The sequence below is a fragment of the Lagopus leucura genome, unplaced genomic scaffold (genome assembly GCF_019238085.1).
Source record: "Lagopus leucura isolate 7727_CA_CO unplaced genomic scaffold, USGS_WTPT01 Super-Scaffold_100157, whole genome shotgun sequence".
Lineage (NCBI taxonomy): Eukaryota > Metazoa > Chordata > Aves > Galliformes > Phasianidae > Lagopus > Lagopus leucura.
The window spans coordinates 21,926,092-21,953,523 of NW_024962334.1; the positions used below are offsets into that span (position 1 = coordinate 21,926,092).

The 27,432-nt window shown below is 36.9% G+C and overlaps 1 protein-coding gene across 1 annotated transcript in view; it reads right to left on the reverse strand.

Annotated features, from left to right (window-relative positions):
- Window positions 1-829: 829 nt before the first annotated feature.
- Window positions 830-27,432, reverse strand: part of HDAC9 (histone deacetylase 9) — a 443,223-nt gene continuing 416,620 nt past the window's right edge. The window contains exons 24-27 of the mRNA XM_042888328.1: window positions 25,880-26,013; window positions 16,084-16,168; window positions 10,989-11,142; window positions 830-1,896 (exon numbers count right to left, since the gene is read on the reverse strand). Coding sequence (XP_042744262.1) covers window positions 1,857-1,896; window positions 10,989-11,142; window positions 16,084-16,168; window positions 25,880-26,013 — 413 coding nt within the window. The 3' untranslated portion in view covers window positions 830-1,856. The remainder of the gene's footprint in view (window positions 1,897-10,988; window positions 11,143-16,083; window positions 16,169-25,879; window positions 26,014-27,432) is intronic.

Below are 27,432 nucleotides of genomic sequence, written 5' to 3' on the forward strand. Positions count from 1 at the left end.
GATTTTGGCTTGTAAATGGTGGGTAGAATTTTATTTAACTTTCTTAGGGGCATATATCCACTTTAGAGTAAGCCTTTTGGAATAAAAGTTTACTTCGCATTATAGGAAATGACATTCCTTTTTTAGATTTCCCTTTTCAAAGCATGCCTCGGATTTCTAACTTGTAGCAGAAAGCTTTTGTATAAGTAATAAAAGTCTTTAAAATTAAAATGCTAATCGTAAACAAACCCAAATGCATGAAAGATATAGTTCAACTGCATAACAAAAGAGAATTATATAATTCTATTTGAATGAAATCTTTCATCTTTGATTTACAGGTTCGAGTCTGACTGTAAGTGAAACCATATTGTTCCATATCTTTCATATCATGGCCTTCACCAGAATCTTGTTTTAATTAAGGTTTCTTTCAGATTTCAGAATAAAAAGCATGACAGTCTTCACTTATGGCTTTAATATATCCTTTGAGTTTGAAAATATATAAAAATGAACATCATTTGCTTTCAAAAGCCAAGCGAGCTGTCACATACTGCAAGCAAAATACTTCAAGGTATCTCCCAGGGTTCATTAGGTGAGAAAGTTGTAAACAAAATAAAAGTTGCTGTAGCACAATTTTGTTCATTTGAAATCATCTAACACACATGCCCTATCTCTTTCTCTAGCAGTAAGGCAACACGTGTAACAGTTTAAGCGTTCATTATCAGCTAAAGGCACGACTCTATGTTACGTTTGCAAACATGGAATTAAATAGCTAATGTCACATCGCAGGGAAGTCTTGCTGCACTTTGGGGATCTAATGTAAAACCAAAACCCTTTGAAACTCCTTAAGCAGTGTCAGCTCTCTCAGTGCAGGACTACATAAAAGAATCAGTTTGTATTCACAAGACAACCTGTAAAAAAACACCCCCAACAAACTCCACAGAAACACCTGAGCTTCAAATGAGCTGCACGCAATTGCTTCGGATCGCCGTTCTTAGAGCCAGGATGCAGAAACATTTCAGAATAAAATGAAAACACATTTGGAAAGCCATCTATTTTTCAGAGACTACTTGATCTCTGCTGCACATCTGGTGAGAGCTACTGTCAACTATGGCGGGTACAGCACTCTTTTAAAGACAGAAGATCACTCATTTTAGGGAATCGTGAATGTGTTTTTATGATAGAAAAGGTTACAAGAAATGGGGAGAGATGGCCAGGGGAAGGGAAAATAAAATGAAGCACCACCAAGCACAGTACTTTGGGGGGATTTATAGTACAATAAGAAGTGCTTTCCCTGTAACTAAAATCCCTCATTTCAGTTTACACACCTTTCTCTTGTTCTGCTAAGAACTCATTACAGGGGTTTAAAAAACGGCACATAAAATAAAGTTTTTTTTTTTTTTCTTTTCATTTTTTCATTACAGGAGCAAAGAAAACAATTTCTATTAACAGTTTAACACAGTATGAAAAAAATCACCCAGTAAAAAGTGTCAGAAAGTGATTCATGGAGTTTACCAAGTATTTTGCTGGCTGTTGCAACTCATATCTATAATCTATTGTGTAGAATTTTGTAATACTCTATTTCACAATCGATGGTGGTGAGCGGGTCGAACAGCATATAAAAAGCATGCTCTAGGCTCTTTCTCCCAAGCCTGTTTTACTGTAACTCTACAATTGTAGCGGTTACATTTAAGGAATCTTTAGGGCCCTTTCAAGTCCATCCAAAGAACAAGTGAAGCTGCTATTCAGAACTTTGTGCCCAGTGTTTATGTTCCATCTGATCCATGCCACCCAAGCAGCAGACAAGACATGTCTGAGGGTGCTTTGGGGGGATACACAATGATGTCACCCACAGGAAATATCAAGGAGGACTTGGCACTTCACAAGGCTGGCTCTTCTTCCATGGGCTCGCCAGCAGCTCTGTAAAAATAAACAGGCAATCAGAATACAGCATAAGAGTACACAATGACATTGTAGATTTTCATGCATAATCAAAGCTGATTTTTCAGCTCTCTCTCGTGTTTATTTGTGTTATTCAGTTATCCATAAATAGAGTTTCTTTCCTAGGAAGTATAAACAAATGTCAAGTGGAAAAACATTTTAGATCCAAGCAATCACTGAAAACGTTCCTGTTTATATTAAAATATGTCAGAATATTTTATAACTTTTTCTCCAGAAATGTACATGCTTTGTGTCAACAGAATCAAATCATTTCATGAAAGAAATAGCCGTGATACTTCTATTTTACAAGCACTTGTGACTGGAAATACATGCATTTGTTTTTCCCAAGTGAGCCCATACCATTACAAAACCCCAGTTTACCAGGAGCCAAGCAATCAGCAATATTTCTTGCAAGGTTTTTCCTCAATCCTTTGAGTTTTAATTCTGTGCTTTCATAAATGCATTGGCTGCTGCCTGCCTGCCTGCAACTTATGAGACCAAATTCTGAACTTGTCTAGCAGTCTTAGAGAGAGTATCCATTAATAATATCTCATCAGATTCTAAGTGTAATTTTGTTTGAAACTTCCTGGGAAATATCCAACTTAAGCAAGGTAAAGTCTTTAAAACATCTAGTAAGTAACAAATGGAGATAAATGCTGAGCTGGTGCACTGTGTCATAGCTTCTCATATCTAACTGTTTCTGAGCATTATGCTGCTAATTGTAAAATGGGGAACTTCTGAGACCATGGTGAGAACTCACTGTTGAAGGATGTAAGAATTTAGAAACAGACCATTTTTCATCAGTCTGGCTGAACACAGCCTAAAAAGTGAGTTTAAGACCTCCAAGAATTGCTTGAAATGAAGGGGGGCAAAAAGTAAATACAAATTAATAAATAGAACAGACATTTACCAGTTAAATCTGATAAGCTCACATAAAGATTGGCTTCAGTAAAAACCCCTCAGACAATACAAGATCATGGGATCTCATGGAAAAAAAAAAAGTAATTAATGGGGGCTTGCATGGGCTTTGGTAGTTTATTTAGCAAGGAAGCCAGAGAATTTTGAATTAATCTGGAATTTATTAAAGTTTTTCTCAACAAAAAAAAACAGCAATGTCTCTTTAAAAGATTTTATGCAGGTCATTCCTTTATGATTTGAAATTATTATAGCTAGTATGTTAAAAAAATAAGTCAGATGAATAATATATGAAAAAGTAGACATTTTTCAGACTAATTGTTTTCCAAAGGGTTTGTGAACCCAAAAGATTATCCATCTATAAATCTCGAATCTGCTACTCCTCGCCATACAGTGGAGGATTTTTAATGTGAGCAATAAAAAAATGACCAAGATCATCACTATATTTTTATCCTTCCTTGCATTCTCCTGACTTGTGGTTTGGATGGCACAGAGGAAATAGAGGTGGGATGGAGCCCAGCCTTCTAGTGAAGTATGGCATAGGAACATGTGCTGTGGGGAGACTCCACACTGCTGCTGTCTGTTGCCCTCATGCTAACCACATGGTCCCACTTTTTCCAGCAGAAGACCTGCTTCCCCTGTAGAATAATGCAAAAGTGCAGCAAGCCCTGTTAAACACCCAGGACCTGACAAGAGTTGCTGAGAAAAGAGCAATTTGAAAGCAGGTAGCAGTTAATATTTTAGATTCTGCTGTGCATGAATGAATGAATGAATGTATGAATGAATGAGAAGAAAGCTTTCAGTAGATTTTAACTGGTGACTGGCAGAACAGGAAAGAGTGGAGCTCTGGAAAATTTCTGCAATTGGAAGTGGGAGCTTTTGTTATTTATAAGGAGCTAGGGAAGGAATATGTGCAAGTCTACTTACATGTATTTGGCTTCTGATTCTGACATTCTCATGAATATCTCACAACCTTGAGACAATTGTGTTTAAACATTTAGCCCTGGGTAATTTTTCATTGATGAGGGCACTTCTGAAAACCAGGACTGACCTCATGCACTGTGCTCTAATAAACTCCTGTGTACTCCAAGAATATCCCAGTTGTCCTCAACAGCCAGAGCCTAAGCCCCAGTAGAAATATTTACATTCAAGTGCAAGACTCAAGGCCCTTTTTGGAAGTGGAGAAGAGGTTCAGATGTCCTGGCAAATCCAGCTGCTATCTCCCAGAGTGAGTATTCTCAGCCTTCTTGAGTCTGCTTTGATAATTTGTGTGTGTGCTTTTACTTCAGTTTATTAGCACAAGAGAAGTCACTGGATCTATCCAATGACTTGTCAGTAGAAACATACATGTTTACAGGACAACAGCTTAGGCTAGAGTTTTGTGAGAGATCAAGTAAAGTTTTCAGGCTCTTAGTACAGAAAGAAAAACATTGAAATCACATATGTTTGAGAGATGAATCAATGTGTACCCCTTCAGCTTAAATACAAAGTTCTCCCCGTGAAATTGAGGGAGCAGAGTCTGACAGGCCAAATTTATGTTACCTCAATTATGTCACTCTTAGTTGCACTAGTTCACTTAGTCTTCCTGTAGCTAGCAAGAAGTTGGCATAAAAAAATAAAACAGGAAAACAAAACAAAACAACCTAATCCATATTGTATGCTCTAATTCCTCAGAAATGTAACAGCGAGGTTGGATCTGATCCAGGCTGATCTGCACAGTTGGCAGATCCAAAATGGCACAGATTAGGACTGTAATGAATGAAGAACCACGACTGTGATCTTTTGTAAACCTACACTGAAACTGCAGGTTTCTAGGAGCAGAGCTCTCTTGCATTCATTCTAATTATTTGAATGTACCATGAAGAGTGCTTGCCTACAAGATATCTATCTGCAGCTCACACTCTGGCAGAAGGAAATAGTCTCTGTGCAGTTATTGCTAAATGAAATGATCATATTAAAACAAATGAAGTCAATGAGACAGAGTTCTTCCATGTGGATAAAATCTGGCAAGATTTGAGACACTTTGAGTGCTATTGCTCTCTGGTAGTTCTGAGTAAATGGCAACCATATTATTTAATGAGAATTCTATTTAAAATAGATCAGATCTACACTTTAAAGAAAGCCAGTATAAGAATCTAGATGTGTTCTGTAAGTCATAAAAAAATTCTCTTACCTTAATTTATAAATTAGAATTTCAGAGATTCCTCAAAGATTCCTACACCACCACACGCAAACAAACAAAAAAAAAAAAACAAAAAAAAAAATCAAGATAAGTCTCCAAGTCCCCAGAATTGCTGAAATTGCTGAACAAAAGATAGATTTTCTGATGGGGTATGGTTGTTTTATGCCATAATCTGTTTCTAATTTAACTCAGCTGTCTCAGGGAAGAGCATCGTAATTGAAAAGTGATCCTCTGGTAGCAAAGAATGGGGGAAAGGAGGTATGTTTCTATACCTTGAAGATGATTTGGCGAGTGCTTGAAGACATCATATTAAAGATCCCAAGTAAGTGTATATCCTAGTAAAAAATGGTCTCTATGGATCAAAGGAAAAGAGCCATTATAAAAAAGACTTTGCAATTTAAGAGCCAACCAAGGTAAAAACATGTGAACTCCCAAAAGAGGATGTCGTGTCCAAATAAGGCAAATAAAATAGAAACTCTGGCAAGTTCAATGTAAACCCACAAAATGGGCAAAGGAGAATCTGAAGACTAACATGTTAAGGGCATAAAAACTAATAATGAAAAGATCTTTCAAATACATCAGAAGAAATGATCAAAGCATAAGAGGAACATCAAGAAAGGTAGACCACAAGAGCAAAATGAACTATTTATATCTCTGTTAACTAGAGAAGTGTCAGGTAGATTTTATTATTTGCAGATGAACTGTCTTAAACTGAATCAGCACAAGAACGAGCTGGTATATTAAACACTGCCAAATTGCTAAGAGCAGATTAAATTTGTCCACTGAGTTCTTAGGGAATGCAATCATGATGTTTCTAAATAAATAACTGTAGAGTACATTCTACTGGTTAAATCAGCATCCATGCCAGAGGTAAGAAATGCTGTCCTCCTTAGGGAGACTATAGGAGATACAGTATGTCTGCACTGGGGGGGGAGAGATTGATAGCAACTATAATAAATCATAGAATTAGTAGGCATTTAGATAATAGTAATTTGGCTAAGAGTTAAGCCTTAACTGTTGCAGGGAAGTCAAACCTTACAAATTTATTACAAATTTCTGAAGGAACTGAAGGAAGAGGGATCAAGTGATACCCATGTACAAAGTCTTCCAATGATTTTACGCAAATGCTCTGAGGAACTTAGTTTATGAGAGAAGTCCCTGCCATAGATTAAAAATCCATCTGAAGGAAGAAATGGGTAATAACACTGGTGAATTTTCACCATAGAGAGTTGTTCCACAGCATTTCAAGACTTGGCAACGTACCAGTACATTTAAGTGATAACATTTGTTGATGATGCAAAATTACTGATACTAGATAGTTCTAAAGCCCATAGTGCCAATTCTGAATGGAAAAGAAGGTAAACAGATGCAAAATAATACACAAAGCAGAGCGAGGACAGCTTTAATTGTTTATATACTGTGATGGCAATTACTGAGAGCTTAGAATTAATGAGAGTAGAAGAGAGAAACAAAAGCAGCAAAAAATGCCCATCATTAATCTACTGTATATATCCATAGTGTGCTCAACATCTGGTGTCCTGAATTCTATTCTTAGTCCTTGTTCTTAAAAAGTACTACAAGAATTACGAAAAGGGGCAAGAAGAATAATCTGAAGTAAGATTTCTTTTTAATTCCAGGAAAAATAAAAGGTCTTGAGACAGTTAAAATATTTAAAACCAGAAATGTAGCAGAGAATGTGAGTAGGAAAAAAAAGCTTTCATTTCTAAATGCTCTAAACTGCGCCTGATGAAGCTGTGGGATTCACTGCATGAACATCAAAACTGAAAATTAGTGCAAAACTAGCTTTGAAAAATTTGTACTTGGATAAGTATCCTGGAGGCTTTCACACAGATGGGTCACATACAGCCGTTGAGATTACAGATGACCAGGGAAAGTCTTGCTCTCAACTCCTCTGTTCCCTGTCCTTTCCTTCAGGCACTAGCCACCAGGTGGGTAAAATAAGACTGCAGCTTCTCTGACTCCTGAGCCTGGCTTTGAGTTCAGATGCAATGGGGTATGGTCAGTAGGTGCAAGTTCTTCAGAAGTTTTTCTGGATGCTCATACAGTGAAATTCTGAGCAAAGCTCTATGAGCCAATGCACAGGCAGAGAATGTGACCCTAGTTGGTGGCTAGATGTACCCTACAGTCTAAACAGTTCCACTGCTATAAAATACATTGCAGTATGACTGAAAATGCAACTGATAGCTCAGAAACACTAAGGGAAATGCCCAAAACTGATGCTTCATTTTCATTTCCATTTGAGTAAAATCTACGCTCAGCTGAATGAGGGCCATAAAGTTAAATACTGATAATTGTGATTCCCAAAATTTACTCTTTGCTGCAAAAGTTGTAAGTGCTGGAGACTTCTCCCCACACCCATTTATTTTTCCATTTTAAGGCAAGATGTACAGAAGCTCCAGTATATCGTGGACAGCACTGTGCTGAGTATTTTCATAGCAAGGCTTCTGAAACAGATGTCTGGCCAAAGCAAAATTCTAATCAGCTAAATCTGTATCTCGCTTAGGGAATAAGCAGTTATCTATACACAAAAGTTATGGCAGTTGGAAATGCTTTATAGGGCATGCTGGTTCCTTTAATTGCGTCTGCATTTAAATCTGTGTTAGCATCATGCATGTTTTCTTTCCTATCCACAAAGTCTTTTTTTCTATATCTGTTCTCTCATGAAGGCTATAATCAAGTTTCAATTGAATCTGAAAGTGCAGAGTTGTGTTTGGTTAAATAAAACACCAAAAGCATAGCAGATTTCACCATTTTCTTCATTTAGTCTCAGAGAAAATCAAATAAAAAAAAAAATAATCTGCACTGTCACTTGAAGAAAAGAAGGAAGGAGAGTAGAAAGAAAGAGAAATACTTAATGCAGGCCTTAGCCAGGAGCATTTCATCCTTTATTCATCAGTGGTAAGTGAGTCAGATACGAGTTGGCCAGGAAAAGAGCTGCTTTACCCAAAATCTGAGTTTAAAACGAGTCATCTCACTCCAAACACCAACATTTCCTCCAACATAACTGGCAAGAGTTTCCCACAAAGAGACTTTTGCTGCCACTCTCTTCATCTGCAGGCCTGGCCATCCAGAGCTGAAGTCAACAGGATGTCTATCATCAACTATGTGAAACAAGACCGGAATTATCAGCTTGGCAGAACATAGTGGTAATTAAGAGAAAGTAAACAGACTCCTGGCAGAATGAAGGAACCCTTCAGGCTTCCCTGTCAGCCATGACACTTTCTGTTCTGATCCGGCTCTGCCAGCCACTAACAATTTTCCCCCAGAAATACTCAGTGGAAAGGTCTTCAGACGGTGGCTGCAATCCACAATGGGGAAGAGTGATGCAGAGAACATAAGAGCCCAGAGGGCTCTTCAAGTTCCTGCAGCTCTGTCATTTCTCATAGAGGGAGGCTGGAGAAGGAGCAAAGTATACTTGGTCTTTAATTATAATAAATGGAACAAATGTGATAAAATTGTAATTCATCACTGTGTTACTCCAGCTTGTGTTCTTATATGCCTATGAATAGAATTATATGTTTTTGTTAAGTGAATTGAGTTATACTGGCATAAAACCAATGTGTGCAATATCAAATCAATCCCTGCATTCATAATCCCATGCAGAACTTTCATTCATGCTCAAAGTGCAGCTAGGTCCTCTCTGCAGCCCAGAAAACTGTGTCTGCATCTCTGAAATCAAATCTTCAAGGTTACCCTTTTTCATTCCATATTCATCTTTACATTCAGTAGGGAGAAAGCCAAGAAAACAACATCCTGAAGCCTCAGAAAAAGTAGCTGTCGATTTTGTTCCAGTGAGATGATGCTTATGGTGTCCTGTTGCTCCCTGATGGCAAGCTGGCTTTGGGTGACTTCTTTGTAGGTTACAAATGTGGAAACATAATCAGGGATGTACGCTTGTAAGGATTTATTTGCGCTGCTGAAAAACTTCAACAGCACCAAGGATATTTCAAACAAAGCCATTTTTCCACAGAACAATTCATCACAAAGGCTTCACCCCTATAAGAGCCCAGGACTGATGAAGTGTAATGAATCTGGCAGCCACATGAATTCCTCTTGTGTACATTTCAGCACATCCGTTTTTTTTCCCACTTTCTCAGCTCTGCTCTGAGACGCTGTTTTCAGAATGGGAGGAAACTGCCACAGGTTATCAATAGTTAGGCAATAAATACAATAATTAAGTCAAAGGGTTTTTTTGCTCAAGTCTTGTAAAATCAGTGATTGCTCTTGACAGCCGTAGATTTAAGTGAGCGGAGGATCATAACAAATATAGTTCTTGATTATTCTAAGCAATACAAAAATACACAAAATTAACCACGCCCTTTTTCATACAACTTAAGAATTTGCTGTGTTTGGCTGAATTAGTTCCAACCCTTTAATTAAAATTGCTTATATTTCAGAGCTCTGCATACACAAACAGGATCCCCAGATTTCTTTCCTTTGCTAACAGAAACATCTCGTGACAGTCACAAATCTACATGACAAACCTTATTATTCCTTAGCTGATCACTGATTAATGCTCTCACAGATATAAAATTTGTCTTCTGTTCATCACTGGATTCTTCCTGAGTTTTTATGGATTCATTTGCAATAATCCACACCCAACAATAGATGTAGCATCCTTAAAACACAGTTGCAATAAGAAAGGTGACTAAGTAAACACCACAAACTTTACTGGCTAGCTATGTCCCCAATGTGTTCCTTTGAGCCACATTTGCAAATCTCTTGACAGATGAATGCTGTCACAGTAGTGGGAGATGTCCACTTCCAAATGCTCCAATAGGTTTGAGCTGATTCCGTGTTGCTCCCCACGAGTTCTCCCAGATGCCCATCAGACAAGTTTGGAATAAAATTCCCATGCAGACAGCAAGAACCAAACTAAACAAATAGCTGCCATGGCACAGGAGTCACAAGCCCTTTTGGCTCCAGTCCAACCACAGCTCTAGTCTGCTTCCATCTCCCTCCTTCCTCTCCTGCTATGCAGTTCCATTCTACAATGTGCAGGGAGCTGGTGAGTCTCCTTATAAGGCTTTTTTTTCTACTTTACTTCTCTTTCCTTTTTCCTCTGATGGAAACTGAACTGCTCCCTGCATTCTGGGTCTTCATCTGTTGGAGAAGGCCAGAAAAGTTTGTCCTCCAAAAGAGTAAATAGGAAACACCAAGAACTTCTGCAGAGGCTCTTCAAAACTCTGATGTCCCTTTGAACAAATACTGCTTTGTAACTTAGTGCTCAGAAGCTTTTTTTCTTTTTTATTTTTCATCTTTAACTAGCAGAAAACTAGTAACAGTTACTGTGTCATTTTCTCAGGCTGCGAAAATGAAAGCAATGTTCATTAACCAAAAAAAGCAGCTGGCAAGCTGGAAAAAGACAGCATTCTCTTTTTAGCCGGTACCTTCAGAACAGCAGGCAGAAAATGTTGGCCCTTGTCCTGGCCAGGATTGTTTTAAGTTTTATGCTGGCACTGTTCCATTGCTTCCAGGGAAGTAACTTTTAATGCCTATCTAATATCATTTAATAATGATTTAAGTCCGTCCTTATTACATTTATCTGAGCATAAGTTAGATGCCTTCCTAGAAAGTTAAAGCTAACCCAGTTTTGAATTTCTTCCAATGTGAAGAATACTGTTGATTATACTTGATCACGTCCATTTTATTCACACAGACAGTATAAATAGTGCACTTTTTATATAGTAAAGAGCTTTTAACATGGGGATGAAACAAAGTTGTTGTACTCTCAGGAACCTTAGTAAAGAGATACGCGCACCAAAACATTTGTTAGCATAGAATACCTTTGTGTTTCCATCAGCCAAGTAGGAAGATCTTAAATTGAAGGAGGAAAAATTCCAGGTAGCTCAGTTAACAGACAATCTGGAAACAACTCAGTCTAGCTGTCTTCTGCATCCCATGTGACTGGAGTGCAAAATCCTCGCTCTCTGCAATAATTGCATGGGCTTACCTGCTGCTTTCCTGAGGAAAGCACTGCTCAACATCCACTGAAAGGGAGGCCATAGCAGACACGGTTTCTGTCTCCTCCCTCTCTCGTTTCTGAGACTCAGCCAGAGCACAATCCACTGGCACAGAGTATGGCTCCACTGACTTCCAGTACTTGCCTAAGGAAAACACACATCATAATTTATGGGAATCTCAGCTAGCACGGTGGTACAAGCATAGTAATCACTTAGTTCAATGCTGAGTGATTATAATTTAAAATCACTGCAGTGTTAGCAGTGCAACTGAAGTATGTTTCTGAACCTACGAATGCCAAGTTGGAAAGTGCTTTCATTCCAAGGGCTGTGTCACACCCTTCCCCAGAAGGTAATAAATTGGAGGAGTAACATGCAGCCTAATGAACTCATGCTGTCAGACAAGCTATTGGCTTTATCTACCCAAGGTAAAGGGAGTTCAGGGCAGGGTTAATACCTAAATATTGCTTTGATATTGAAGATTGTTGATGCATACACAACAAATAGGACAAGAAAAATGAGCATGGTTGTATAAAGTGCTCACACAGCACAGTCTCAAAAAGGAAAATGTTAGAAATGCCAGCTTGGACTGAAGCGATTCTGCCAGAACAATCAGGTTTGTTAGTCCTGGATGTTCTTTCTCCTCCAACCTCAGGGCGTATACTAGAACAATAATTTATTTAAAACTTTCATATACGAACTGGCTGCTGCTGGAAAGCTGCCAGATATCATAAGGAATGGTTTCTAGTTTGCTGTGTAAAAAGGCAGCAGTGGATTAAAACCATGAGTAAACTCTGCTCTCAGACTACAACAGAAGATACAGTAAGGAGCTTCTCAACTGGCATCAACAAAGTTGGCAGGTGACATCACTGTCACAAAACTGGTCTGCTGCTGCACAGCTGTTAAGAAACAGAGGTCGATCAGTGGTAACCAGGTGGACAAGAAAGAATTTACATATGCATTTCTTACAGCTCAGTAATCCACCCTTCACTCACTAATTTCCAGGTGGATGACACCTGGAAATGAGGAGCTTTGGGGAGGCTGGAACCTCCGCATCAGTGCTTACTCAGTGTTTAGCAGAAGGCTTCCAGCAGCTGCTGCAGAGGTTGGGGCAGGGTACTTATCTGGGAATTAGAGGGAGGATTTCAGCAGCTGTGAAAGAGAGGGGATCAAGAAGAGGACTTTTCCAAGGGTTAAAAGGAGAGTTTTGGCAGCTGGGCAGTGGGTTGAGGCAAGGTGCTGATCCGGAGGGTGGCCAGAGGCTCTGACACCTGGAGGCTGGGCTGGTGGTCATGGCTGGCTGGCCATGCTGCACACAGGCCAACTCACAACTCCCTCATGGATAGCACAGCTCTCCACACTACTTCAGGCTTCTCAAAAGATGAACTTTTTACTCCAGTGTGAAAGCAGCTGTCAATAAAACCTGAAAATGTCTTTATTCAAAAATATCACTGCAAGATGAAAGCCCAAGCCAATCTGCAAGAACAACCAGCGAGCGTGGCCAGAGTGTTTCTTTGAACTCTAATAGTGTGCACATTTGAGTAGTTAGCAGAATCTTTAAATAACAGGGACCTTCTGGGGATAAAATGTAAAGTGTATTAAGTATCCTACAAAGTTGAGATTAAGTGTTAGAAGGTTGGCTTTGCTCCAGAAGCATGAAAGACACAGCTAAAAAGTTATGTACATAACGGTAGGCTCAATGATTGGAGCCTGGCAAATTTTATAAAAACAAGACAAAAATATTCTCTATTATTACTGTGCTCAGAGACCAAATTCTCTGTTCATTAAAAAATATACTAAAAGCAAACAAAAAAAGTTATATGGGCATTCCACAGCATTCTCACAGATCATATGCGCAAAAGTCAGTCTTTGCAATATACACCCAATTCAAACCCTATAATTTATGAGCTAAATGTTCACAGAGTGGGTGGGGTTTTCGTTGCAGAAACAGATGTGCAAGAAAATCAAATCTGTTGGCATGGGAATAATACCTCCTCTTGCCTATAAAAGAAATGAACCCGTGTTCACTGCTGGAGTTTTCAAGGGCTCTTATTCATAAAATAAAATATTAGTAACTAGCTACCACTGCGTTGCTCTCCTGCAGCAACAATAAAACAGCATCAGTGAGGACTGCTCCATTGCATTCGTTCATTCACACACAGGTTCATACACCAGCCACCCCCTGAATCTGGCCTTTCTTGTAACACCAAAACTCAGGGCCAATTCAGGCATATTATCGGGCTCTTTGTGCCCATTTAACTGCCCTCCATTCCCAAGCGATCAGTGATATTTCTTGTTTCCCTATATTGAGCAATGTAATATAGAGGGGGTTTCAGCATTAGAGGGGCAGCAGAGCCCCTGGTAAGCAGGTGTCAGCATCTATGCTGCTGTGGAGGGTCTTGGAGAAGGGGAGTACACAGAAGCCCATTGTAGTTCATGGGAAGAAATTTTAAAGGAATCCCATTTAGGAATAACATCCAGGTAGTAGCAGGTACCTTGTGTGGAATTTTCTGGTGCTGATGAAAAAGCAACGGTAGATTTTTCTTTAAAATTACAAAGCTTACAAGCAGCTGTAGTAAGCAGAAAAATCTTTGCATGCTTCTTTTATTAAACCACAACTCATATATATTCTGCACTAAGCATATATGGGGCTTGAGTATGTTCAATCCAAAAGAACTGCAGGCAAAGTCTTGCAAAATAGGCAAGCATAGCATGCATTTGCAAAGGAGCTTTCTTAAGAACTCTAGATATGCTGTAGATCGACAACTGGGTGAACTTAAAGCATCTGACCCAAACCTTAAAAATGCCATTTCTGCTGTGCTATATTGAAATGTGAATTTCTGCTGGTTCTGTTACACTCATTGAATATATTGCAGAGAACAGGGAAAAGAATGGAGCATGTTCCTGGTTTCATTCATACAAAACTTGAAGAGGAATCGCTTCTTGCAAGAAGGAACAATGAAACCAACTCAGTCTTCTGGGTATGCTGTGGCTTTCAACATGCATATATGCTTAAGTCTCTCTCAAAGATTTGTAGGGGCACTGATTATTACCAGGAAATAATAAAAATGAATGATTCTGTCACTGCTAAAATCATTTGTAATTGCCTTTCATCAATAGGTTTGGACATGCGGTACTATGGTTTGCTTGAAAAATCCAGTTTGGAGATAATATTAAAGCTAGTGAACAGGACTGTTTAGAAATACTATATTACATGGGTGTGGGAATTACCATTTCCAACTATGTTACATTTCCAATAGGGCTTTAGATCACTGTCACACACACACACACACACACACACACACATACCAAAAAAAAAAAAAAAAAAAAAGTTTATATAAATTCTGTTCCAGTTGCAAAAGAATATATTTTGAGGTGCTCCTCCACAATTTTTCAGTGTAATTTTTTTAATTACATATCCTGCATGAATCTTCACTAACCTCCCTCAATATTCTTTTCCTTCCTTCAAGCACATTTGTTTCTAATACTTGGTCTCTCTCAAAAAATGTTGGATACATAACTTCTCAGGCAATAGGTGGAAAAAAAATCCCACATCAACAGCACTGTGTACAACTCCAAATCCTGAGCAGTCTGGCAGTTCATTGGACTGCCATGACTGAACTGGGTCTGCTCAAACCAAAGTTTGCTCTGAATAATCAGAATTAAGTCACTCTGCAGAGCTTTGGCTTGTGTTTTGAGATACACATCATATCTTTGTTTCTCAGCCACTTTCTTCTTCCTAAAAGACCATCATTTGTGTATACGTATTGTTAGTAAGACACTTAGACACCATGTTTCTCTAGATCTAGTATTATTTTTTCCCCATCCATTCTATTTTTGTTGTTTGTTTCAGATTCATTTTTCATTAAATATATGTTCTTATTCCTAACAGAAATAGATGCTCTTTCCAGCTGTTCATAAGCTTTCTAGGTCTCTGTGTGTGGCTTTCTGTTCCTATTATCATTTGCAAATCAATATGATCTTGTGTAGGATGTGAATTTTCTTAACTTACAGGGAATTTTAAGAAAAACACAAATTCATGAGCTACTCTGAGAGATACCATTTAGCAAAAATGTCATACTGGAATTTATCAAATACAGATGATTTAATTGGAGCCTGTACATATTATGAGTGACTGCTAGATATGAAGGATTATAAATTATAAAGGATTATGAATTATAAACCCACAATGAATTTCACAGTCTCTTTACAACTAAATTTACATTTAGAAGTACTACATTATCAATGAATAATGCATGGTGTCCCCATCAAGAGCTGCATTTATTTTATAGAGATGACTCCCACTTACTTGTGATTAACCTAACATGAATCAAAACATTTGTTATCCATTTGTTATTGTTAAGGAGCCAGCAAACAGTAGAAGTCAGGAAGCTTCTGCAGCCTTGGTAAAATGGCAGAAAGCAGATTAGAGAAATTAAGGGAGTTCTGTTCAGAAGGATTAAGGTAACTGATGGCAAAGTGAAAAATTTTCCCTGAGGTCAGAGCAGTGCCCCAAAGCATCTGGTTAGTAAAGAGCAAGGCACAGAACTGAAGCAATCAAGTACTGTTTGAATCAGAAATAGAACAAAATCGCAATATATTTGCCAGCACTGTTCCAGAGATCATTGTCCATTTTGAGCTTCTAAATTTTATTTCAAATTCCGCCACGTACTGAAGTGAGTAACTTGAAAAGGGCTGCACAAACAAAATCTGAAAAGTCTGTTTGCTTGAGCTGTGATTTATGCGTCTGTTCCTGTCCCTCACTGACAAACATCTATTTCATTTAACCTGCTCTGGAATGGGGAGATTTGGGAAAATGCAGAAATTGAAAAGCTCTAAATAATTTAAATGGCTTAATGCATTACGTATAAATACATAGCAGAAACAAAGACATGCCAAAGCAATAAAAACAAAGTGTGTGTGTGTATATATATATATATATGTAGATACATACAAACTAGACACAGCACGTGGGTTTGTACATACAAAACTTGACTTCTCTTTTCTGTGAAACAATTGTTTAATGTCTGTGATATTAATTAATAACAAAAAACACCCAAACCCAACAACCCAATCTGAGAAACATACTTTGAATTTCAGTGGTCTTTTTTAAAGAAGCTATTGCATTCATATTGGGGATTTGGTGCACAATATCTTCCGGGAGAGGCTCCAGCTGCAAGAATAGAATAGAATAATATAAATTTTCAATAAGAAGCAGGGAAGCAAAACAAACTGAAACAAACTAATCCTCAGGAAAACCTTAGCCCAGGAACTGGTTAACATTTTGCTGGTTAGAGTTCTAAAAGTATAGCCATGATTTTGTTTTCTGTTTTCAGCCATGTAATTGAATTCCAAGGGGCTTTTCTATTGGCTGCAAGACTAATCTATGGAGTCTCTGAAGCAGGTGCATGTCTGTGTATTATTCATTAAAAAAAATGCTAGTTATTTGTGTAATTTTTGTAGGTTCCTCGCAAACCAAATTCCACTGCGTCTGTATATGCAGCTGGGTACTCCAAACAAAACCTTGCTGAAGCCACACTGAAACCAAAGTGTGCACTCCATTATCTTTATTTTTCTAGTGTTATTAAATCTAACCATCTTATACACTTTAAGATTTATATGGGAAATCCATGAAACAGCTACTTTTATTAGCTTTGAATTACTTTCAAATAAAGAAGTAGGTGAAAAATTATTGTGCAGACCAGCAGTACAAGTTCTCTAAGCACACTTGTTTTAGAGACAACTGAATTTTAATCAGTCAATTTTAATTGTGCATTCTTCGGGTGGAGCTGCATCATAATAAATTAGCAGAAGGATGTGTTCAGTTTCTGCACAGTAATTTCTTTCCTGCAATGAATATGAGTTATCCCTCACCACTTCTCATTGAGGAAAATTAGGTACCTAAATACCTTAAAAAAACTAATCCCTGGATACTTTTGACATATATTCAACCTTTTAAAACTAATTTGCCATAACAGTGCCCCACTCATTTCAAATCCCCATTTATAATCTGGAGATAACAGTATTTTTCTGTTTCACAGTGATACTTCACTGCACGGAACATACAGTACTTTTCTTCTTTTCATAGGACTTACATTAATCCTAATTTGGATTTCAGAGTTGTGAAGAATAGACATGTGATAGTAGTTAACATCAGAAATTACTATATCCTGACAATTCATGAGGATAACAACCAAGTGAGAACTACTTGTATTTTGATTTTTTTTTTTTTTTTTGTTCACGCATTTTCTCCTAGAAAAGGGTAAACATAATTAGGACTATGCGCCCCTCCTTGTTCTGTAACAACTACATTTTCCTTGAACTGTGCTTAGAGACCATTCTGCTTCCTCAAGCAGGCTGGCTAAGTCTGGCCTTGGAGGCGTGCTTCCTGCAGAGCCAGGAAGGAGAAATCCCATCATGGTGAACAAGAGCCATATCAGAACCAACCTCTCTTCTTTAAAGCTAAGTAAGTTCAACCATCATTGATGGGAGACATCTGTGCTGCAGACAGAACTCCTTTATTAAGCATGCCTGGGCCTGCTTTAAACTAGGTCAAGTGTAGCCCACCCAAGTAGCTTCCTTGTGAAGTGAGTACTTCAGTAGCCATCACATATTGTTCCTGGGGTTGCTACTGCCGCATTGCTACCCACCAACTAGATAAAATCAGATTTGACCCAAGCACACAAAGTGGGAAGCAAATGCAGTGTAGACAACCCCTTAACAATGCTATTTTAAGGAAGTTCAACTACAAATTCCAGAAATTCTGGGAACCTACCTGTAAGATCAACCCTGAACGTCTGCCAGTAATAAAGACACTGTAAATAACTCCAGTGGTTAGGTGTCTTGATAGCTAAATGGAATAAGGCTGTTTGTGTCATTGTTTCCTTAGAATACCATGCGGGATTGCAGCTGGAAGATTTCCTTGTGGCTAGAAACAATAGTACTATGTTTTGTTTTCAAATAGAATAAATCACTCCATTCTGTGCAGTGAGCATGTATTCAGAAAAGTTCTGGTAGAACCTGAGTTGGCCCCAGTCCTTCTCAGTTACTGGAGAGGCCAGGCAGTAGAGGAAGATTGTTGCTATATAATATGTATCACAGATTAGAACCAAGAAAGCAATAACAATAAAAATCAGATTTACAGAAATATTTGCAATTCCTAAATCACAACTACTTCACAATATCCCTAGTTTACCTTGTTTGGTTATTTGAAGGTTCCTGGCGGAAAACTGCATTTATGAAAATGCCCAGCAGCAGCTCAAGCTTCACAGTTTTTAGAACATTATTTTCTTAATAATCTATAAATTGGGTTATGTAAGCAGATAGCACTTGCTTTTATCACTTGTTATCTTCTTTTTAAAGCAATCTATCATTTGGCCTAGAAAAAGACAAAGTTTTGAAGTTCCATTTGGTCATACTGGGTGCAGGAACACAGAAGAGTTGATGACAAATTTAAGGTTCTGTTTTGACAATTTCATAATTTATGACCAATTAACTCCCTGAATAGTTAATAGCTCCAGGCTATAATTGTAAGAATATCGTTGAAGTACGAAATTGCCAGAATGTAAGATTTGAAACCTCTGTCTTATTTCCTTTTTGAGTACCCTGAGTTTCTTCATGCAGAACTCTTACACAAGACAGCAAGATCTAGATAACAACTAGAAAATATATCTTGCTACAGGAGAATGCTTTGTTATCTTCTTCCCAGATTTTTTTAGGAGGCAAAACTTTGCCTCCATTTTTCCTAATATATCAATGAAATTTCTATTCATTAGTACAAAAGTAGAACATAGAAAATATTTGAACACCTAGACATATCAGACAAATATTAAAAATGGAAGATGGATTTCCAGAAGATAAAATATACTGATGAATCACTTAGCAGAAGATAAAAGGGTCAGATGTCCAACAATTATTATTCCAATTACTATTACATTTGGTAGTTCAGCTAACAGATGACTAACTAACTAACTAAGTGATGTGAATGTAATAATTTTCTCTGATCATTTCTTTAACTCCTCTTTCCACAACGCTTTCATGTCGTATTCAAAACACACCCTCTGCTCCAGAGCTGTTCTATCTTCCTAACCGTTAGGGGTAAGCAGACAGAACTTGAATCTTCTTCCATATCAGGGAAATCTTAAGAGGTTCCAAAATAAGTTTATTATACTGTATATCCTATTCAGTTTAAATGCAATGCTTTTAAAAAACACTGCAGAAATAAAGCCAGTGGCTTATGGCAGATATTTCTATAGACTTTGAAATGATATGGTCTGCATTCAACAGACCAGATTCTGTTGGCAGCTATCCACTGATTGGATACAACTGTAAAGACATAGAGGAAAATATCAGCAGTTAGACCCAATGGTGAATAAAAGAAGTTACTCTACACCTGGCATATATGGCACCACCATCTTCCTTCCTACACTTATTGGCATTGAGATCATGAACTTTTTAATCTGGAGGCTAACAGAATGGAAGCTGAAAAGAGAGCTGGAAATACATATGTTGTCAGGAAAGAAACATATGTATTTCAGAGAAAAACAGCTTAAGTCAGTACAGAAATAACCAAATCGCTGGAGAGACAGTTTGGACCAGACACAGAGAGTCAAATTTTCAAAGTTTTTACATGGTTGAATTTGGCTTTTGTGCCCAAATAGCAGATGAAAGTAGAAACTGTATTAACTAATCATTTTCAAAGTAGGAAAAACAATGTAAATGAACAAAAGTCACTTGGGTTGCTAAAGTGTGCCAGAGACATATCAGCAAATGTCTGAAGAAGGAATTACAGATGGAAATTTCACGTGTCCAGAAGGCGATCTACAAAGATCCTTGGGAATGTGAGGAGAATCTGAAACTGCAGCAGTTTGTACAGAGCTGGAATATCCAGCAATATCTGCAATGTCTTAGTCCTGTCACGTTTTAGAGCATATAGGTTCGTTTCAGAGAAGACTGTTGCAGAGTACAGTTTAAAATAACTGACAAGTGAGGAAACTGCAAGGAAATGGTAAGGAGCATGGAGAGTCCTCACAAACACAGAGGAAGGGGAGAAGGCAGACAGGCTCCTCAGAGACACTGAGGCTGCAGAGGGAAGTGCTACAATCTCCATTTCCCAAGTTTACTGTACAAAAAGCATTCCAGCACCAGGACTGGGCTTTGTTATTCTTGCCATGATTACAGAGAACCAATCTCAAGGATCTAGTAGGTCCTCTATGTTCTTTTATTAATACTATTCTCAAAGTTTTGGACCTTCTGATTTCATATATAAGCATTCAAGGTAAGTAATTTTGTGATCCATGGTTATAGTGCTGTACATAAATGACAGTCTTCACAAGGAAATAAATTCAAAAGCTCGAAGCATCATTAGTAGCTACCAGTCCCTAAAAAACAATGCCTTGCCTTGGAAATACGTAACTGCAAATTCAGAATATTCTGTCTCCTTGTCCAAACAGCATTGCCCATTTTCTGGACTTTGATGCCACCATGTTAATCTCTGGCATGCACGTTGCTCCATTTTCCTCTTTCTTCTAATGTTCTATTTGTGAGCCAATTCCTGGTCTCTGTGCTTATGCAAGTAGCAGTTGACAGGTGCTAATTATTTTCTAGTATTAGAATAAAATTAACATTAAGGATGTAAGATCATGACCAAGTTTACCATGCAAGTTAAAACTGATCTCAGACTATATTCACTTACATTAATATTTCCTTTTTGAAGAGAGAAATGCTTACCTGTTCTGACAAATAACTCTTTTTAACACAGCCCAGGCTCTCTTGGCAGAGTTTGTTGCCTAGCTGGCAAGCAGCCCCAGATTCACTCTGAATTCCATAAAGGAGAAAATGCCAACTTTTCATCATTGGCAGGAAAGATCCAGAGTACAAGTTTCCACTTAAATTACCATCCCCTTCTAAATGCCAACTCAACAGATTGCAAGAAAGAAGCACATACTTCACACTATAGAAGAAAATTGTCTGGTATAAGACTTTAAGCATGCTTGGGAGCCAACCAATCACAATGTTTTGTCAAATTCTGTTTCAGACTGATATCCAAGCCAAAAGAATATTTAGTAGAAGATGTTAAATTTAGTCACTCAAAAATGTTTTTGCACTTGAGGCCAAATTCTGCCTTGGACACCACAATCAATGAGAGTAGACATACATCCTCTGTGTGTCTTTGTTGCAGGGTCCTGCTGGGCAGAGCACACTCTGGACTGCACTTTTCCATTTCCTCTCTGCAAAGGGGAACATGACCCCATCTGTGACCAATTATCACTTGTTACAGACTACGGAAAAACTGCTGTACCATGTAGAGCTAAAAGACAAAACCTGTAGATAGATCAGAAGGACCACAATATTAGACTGACCTCTGAGTCCCACAGAAATATCCCACCTGGGTTTTTGACATCAGATGAGATGAGGGAAGAACTAAATCCTTAGTTTTTAACCCAAAGAGTTTTGCACTTGGAGGACTCCTTCCTCATTCTCTCTGGTTGCTGAGGAATTCCCCAGTTTAATGTAGTTGTTGTGGAAATAAGCTGCAGGTTTCAGGACACCAAGCTTAAGAATCGCTTATCCCTGACGGCTTTTTAAATGGAAGTAATGCCTCCTCAAAGTGATATGGAGGAAAGAAACCAGAACCTGTCTTTCATATAAGGAATAGCCTTTCCACCTGGAACCAAAAGGACTAGGGGAATATCTGGACAGTGAATTCAATTTTCACACACTTCCTGGGATAAAACATATATATTAGCACTTAATAAATTTCATAGCTGAAAAGATATACACATATATATTAAGGATATGTATTTGAAATAATATAACCTATCCATGAAAAGCTGCAGTATTGTTTAAAGATTGTCTTAATAAATGAGAGAACTGAATTTTAATTACAACACTGCATCTCATAAATATATAGCCTTAAAAGCAATGTCTCCTTTCTAATTTTCAGTATTCAGGAATTCAGTATTTCCTTTGTTTTGAAAGATGCTCATTTAATGGACATGTTCTTAAATCATGTTTCAAATTCTCATGGACATTTTAAAGCAATGTATGTTCAGCCTGTCTTTTACCTTCCAAGGAATTCCATGTTTTCAAGGGAATCCAACTGCTTAATCTCTTCTCACCTCTTGGGAAGATTTCCTTCCAAGAAGATAACTCACACAGCTCCTAACTAGCTCTGAAAATAGTTAAAGTGTTTTTTTTTTCAAAGTAATCTCACCTGAGATCACCAGGACTTAATTTTTTAAAAGTATTTTTTTATGTAAAGCCCTCTACTAATAAATTCATTTTAACAAGTTTTTTCCTGTCCTCTATCATTTCTGTTTTGGTTTTCTCATTATTTAAAGGGGCATTTAGTTGCCTAAACACAACTAAACCACATATAACCTTTTCCAGTACAGGGTGTTCTGCCTGATATCTAGCTGCCGATCATAAAAGGCATAGGTCTCCTCTAAGTTCTGTGTTATTTCTATGAGTCCTATCAGATGTCCTGCATAACCTACAGTATCTAAAGGTACTAGGCACATCTGCTTAAGAAATATTAGGGGTTAGAAATAATCATTCATCAATATAAGTATGTCCAATCAGAAGAAAAAAAGACAACAATAATCCCATTAACTATCTGTTGAATTTTGAAATTGCTATTCAAAAGTGCTTCTGGTGTGAAGTTCATAAGTTCTCACCACACATAGACAGGGCTGATAGCTCATTTGAATTCTGAGGTCTTCCGAGAAAAAGAGACCTTTTAATAGGTTTTTTGCTTAGTCTTCAAAATCAACAATTATGTGCAAGATTTTCCTGTGCCATATTCAAATTTAAAAAAGATCAACATGATGCTGTATTCTTTTTCTAGTGACTCGCATTTGTTAAGAGATACATAAAAAGTTATCTTGATAAACAGATTACTATCCTACAGGTTACATACAACTAAGAAAAGTATGTCCAATTTGAGTGTCAAAATATTTTCCTTCTTGGTATTTATGGTCAAATTAAGAAAATAAGGGCTTGTTTGTAAGTTTAATTTTATGTTTACAAATCAAATCAGATCTTCATGAAAGTAGGAAGTTGCTGCTGTTAGTTTTACAATTTTTTTATTTATTTTTTTTTTTTCTATGTGGTGTGTGTGTATGTGCGTATATGCGTTATTCTATGGTGGTATTCTGCTGGTAATAGAACATATGAAATGGTGAATTTCTGTATTGACAAGTCCTGGCCAAAACCTAAAAAAGCAAAGAAGTTTTCAAAAACCCTGCAAAATGTTTATGAATTCTAATCCTCAGCATATGAATAAATACATCTGACAAACTGCAGAATACCTTGCAAAGGCCTTTCTCAACCTTTTTAATTCAAGCTCAATTACATGTGTAGTATTTGGAAACCGAAGTTCATCTTGCCAAAGTTTTTAAACTAGGATTACACTACATACCATGATTTTTAAAAGTGAAGGGCAGACAATAAGTTATAATTACCCTATTAATCACCTGTGAAGAGTTGTATGCAGGAAAGAATGTATCCTCAAATTACAATGATTGGTTATTTGAAGAAAAGCATTTTTTTCTGTCCTTGGCTGAGTACAGCTTGCTGTGCAAGTTCATGAATAATATGCTGAAATCAAGCAATGTGTATGCTATGGGCCATGTGGTATAGATTTCCATAAATCTATAGATGTCAACGGACGTGCTGACTTCTAACTGCTAACTCGGTATCAGACTTCCTCATTAGTGTCTGCTCCTCGGCAACACCTTTACTTATTCTTTTAAGTAAGGATCAATATCTTATGCTAGTGTTAGTAATGACATCCACTCTGGAGTATTTTTGTCTTAGCAACCACAGCATATTTTCTCTTTGAAATTCTGCTGCAACAGACCATTCAATGAATTTCCCTGAGGACACATCTGTGAGTAACAGCACATGAAAATAATGCTTATTGCATGAGATGTTTCAAGTTATTAAGGATCATGCTCTTTTATAAGTGTATAATTAATGGTTGTGTGGTTATGTTTTTCTTCAATCTGTTATTACAATTTTGTTTGACTTGAAATTTGCTTTGCAGTATTTTTCAACCAGATAGATTCATAACTTATCTAATTTCCCAGGCCTAGGTTACTCTAAAAGAAAATGGAAGAAATCTTCAATTCCAATACACTTATCCTATTCTTTTTTCTGATAGTATTCTATCTATAATGTCTGGCCTGTAAAAGCAGAAATGGTAGCTGGGTATGATATAGTGTTGAAACAAAACAAAGCACTTTTCATAAATGGGTAGCACCACCAAATGGTCATAACTGGATAGAGGGACACAGATATTCACAAAAGGAATAATGCATCATAACATTAGAACTGTGTCATTAGCATTAGTCTCATAACGATCCAAATTTCAGGGAATGGGTTTAAAAGAGCTATGAAAAGCCACTGATGCCATGATGTCATCTTATATTATTACAAGTAAAGTCACAACAGGGAATAGGAAATCAGAGTGCCCTGGTAGAGCGCCTCATAGGAAAATCAAAGCTGCGTTCACTAAGATTGTAAAATGCCTCAATCTAGGTTTGCAATCCTTCCAACAGTTAAATAAATAGGTAAATAAGAAACACTGAGCTGAGCATCCATTTAAACAGTATATATCACAAAACTGGGAAACACTTATTCTGGGACTTGTCAAACAGAAGACAAAACCCAGATGAAAGCTTAGTTTTTTTTTTTTTTTTTTTGAGCGTGTCTACTTCTGTACATTTCTGAAAATACTTTTGAGAAAGCTATCTTTGTATTCATTCTACATATAATGTAAAAAATAATAAGCATAAAACTATCTTTCCTGATGAGTCATAATAATAAAAGGTTAAAAGGAACAGTTGGAAAAGCCTTCCATCCAATTTCCATCAGAAGACACATTACTTCACTTTATTCTCATAGGTATGAAGACTTGAAGTACAAGGAAATTAGCAGACCAGCTTTCAGTTTAGCACTAATACATTTGTTTGGATAAATTATTTAGCCATTGCTGTTTCTCTTGAGGAAAAATGGTAATACACTGAACTTTATAATGAGATCTCACAAAGTTCAGTTTCTGGTAAAATTTTTTCTTTTTCTTAAATGTTTTCTTCTGTAAATTCTGCAAGCTTACTGTCCTTCTCATCATATTTATAGAAGAAAAGATATTTTCCAGTGGACAATAAAACCTATTTTCATAAATGAGTGTTTATGTATTCATATCTCCTTAGTCTGACAGTCCATTTTCAAAAGATTTTTCATAATTTATAAAGTATTTTACAAATCTTGGACACTCCATTTAAACTGCATACAGACAGATCAAACTGAACCTTCATTTTTAACTTAAAAAATAATAAGATTTTTTGAAATCTTGGTTACATTCTTATTAATGCTTTTATGTGTCAAGAACCTTTGAAATTTATAGTTCTATATGCTAGTAAAGATGAAATGTCAAAATATTAAAAAAAAATAAATAAATAATAAAAAAATTGCCATTGCAATATTCAACCCCTAAAATTACCAGGTACATTGCAATAGCCACTGTTTTCCCCAAAAAATTGGTTGGAAGCTCTGATCTTTCTAGATGATACCAATGGCTACCAGTGACATGAAGCCTGGTATTCAGCACAGCAATACCAAATGCAATTTTGAAGTGTAAAATCTTACCTGGAACTGAGAATAATTTAGGTAAACATTAAATGATTTATATAATCATATTATTTAGAAATATTTATTTAAGCAAAGCATGCTTTTGGTTTATCTGAGATGTACTCTGAAACATTCAAATTGCATGTCTTTTAAATCCAATCAAAATAGGTCTGCTCTACAGTTGCTAAAAGAAAAGATAATATTTTCAGCAAACTCGGATCATTCTCTCCAACTATGATTTATGTTTTACCTCATTTCCTAAAAGGGCATTTATACAGGCTTCAGATGCATCACAGATGGCAGTAAGGTCATGTCCTCCCTCCAGTGCCAGAACAACACGTCCGTCCGCTAGCTTCAGCAATTGCTTGGTTAGGTGACCAAAACCTAGTATTCAAACACAGTGCAAATAATTAAAGCAGAACAAATATTACTGACATATTTCACATTTGCTGAGTAAGGCTACATGGAGTATGGGATATATTTATTTCAGTATCCTGTTTCTGTCTACAGCCCACACCAGATGCTTTGGAGTTAGGTATACAGAATTTTGCATGAGGCAGATGTGAGATAATGTTCACCATGCTGATCCTCAGTAGCTGGATACTAGCTGAAACATGAGGTTTTCCTCTTATTAACAGATATCACCCTTGATTCTCCCCATTTGCACAACAATGTAAAATACACCCGTGTTATTTAGAAATGATCACTCACGGCACTGATATGATAAATAACATTTATAGTTAGACTATGATACTAAAATTAAAAGTTGTGCCTTTCAAACAAGATGAAATTTTTGTTTAGGGATCTCTTCTTCCTTTGTATTTGGACTTTGAGCCTAATATGCAGCCAGGGATAGAAAAATGGTGGAAACATGTCACATCTTATCACCATTTTGAAGTACTTTTGGAAGCAGAAATAACATTGAATCACTTTCTTTGATTCAAGATTTTGGTATAAGTTGAAACTACCCAGAATGTTTTAGAATCTCTACCAGTACTGCTTGCTCCTGACTTATAATGTTCTAAGTAATTCTGCTTCATAATAAAAAAATGTGATACACTTTTTATGGTGATCTATAATTACGTAAATACTAAAAAATTTCAACTGTTATTCACGTAATGTATTGAATTTTTAATGACAAAAAATTCATGAAAAATATTAATTGGGAGAGAAGAAACATTTTAAATTTTGTGGTAGTTTCCCAGGACAGCTGTTGTTTTGATTAATCTCCTTTATGTGGCTAATGATAAGAATAGCTTTGAAACTACTGAAGTTATGTACTCCTTACATATTGTTCTTAACTTTTCTACTTAATCTGGTTCAGTTGCTCTACTGTTGGTCATCCTTACTTATTTCAGTGCATTTCATAGTCTTAAATAAAGCATTTAAATAGCACCTGTGGAAGGCTCAATAAAGGTAGGAAAAGCAAAATTTTTAATGCATTCTGGTGGAAAATGTCACCGAAAGTACAAAAATAAATACAGAAATTACAAGTATGTTATCTAAAGAAATTTTGCAAGACAGGTTTAATACTTGATCTGGCAAGCAAGAAAACATACAATTAGTTCTGAAGAAAAGAATAAGGAGATCTACTTGACACTTAATCTATAGATCACAGAACACTTGAGTTGAAATATTGTTTCCTTAATCCACTCCTCAATCTTCTATGCCCTTATATACCCTATATACCTTCTAAAAGAACTGCAGTTTGTATTCTAGCAAAGTTACTACACTGTGGTTCAAATTACATACTGAGTTGAAAAACAAATAAAATCTTAACTCTCATTTAAACTCAACCTTTCC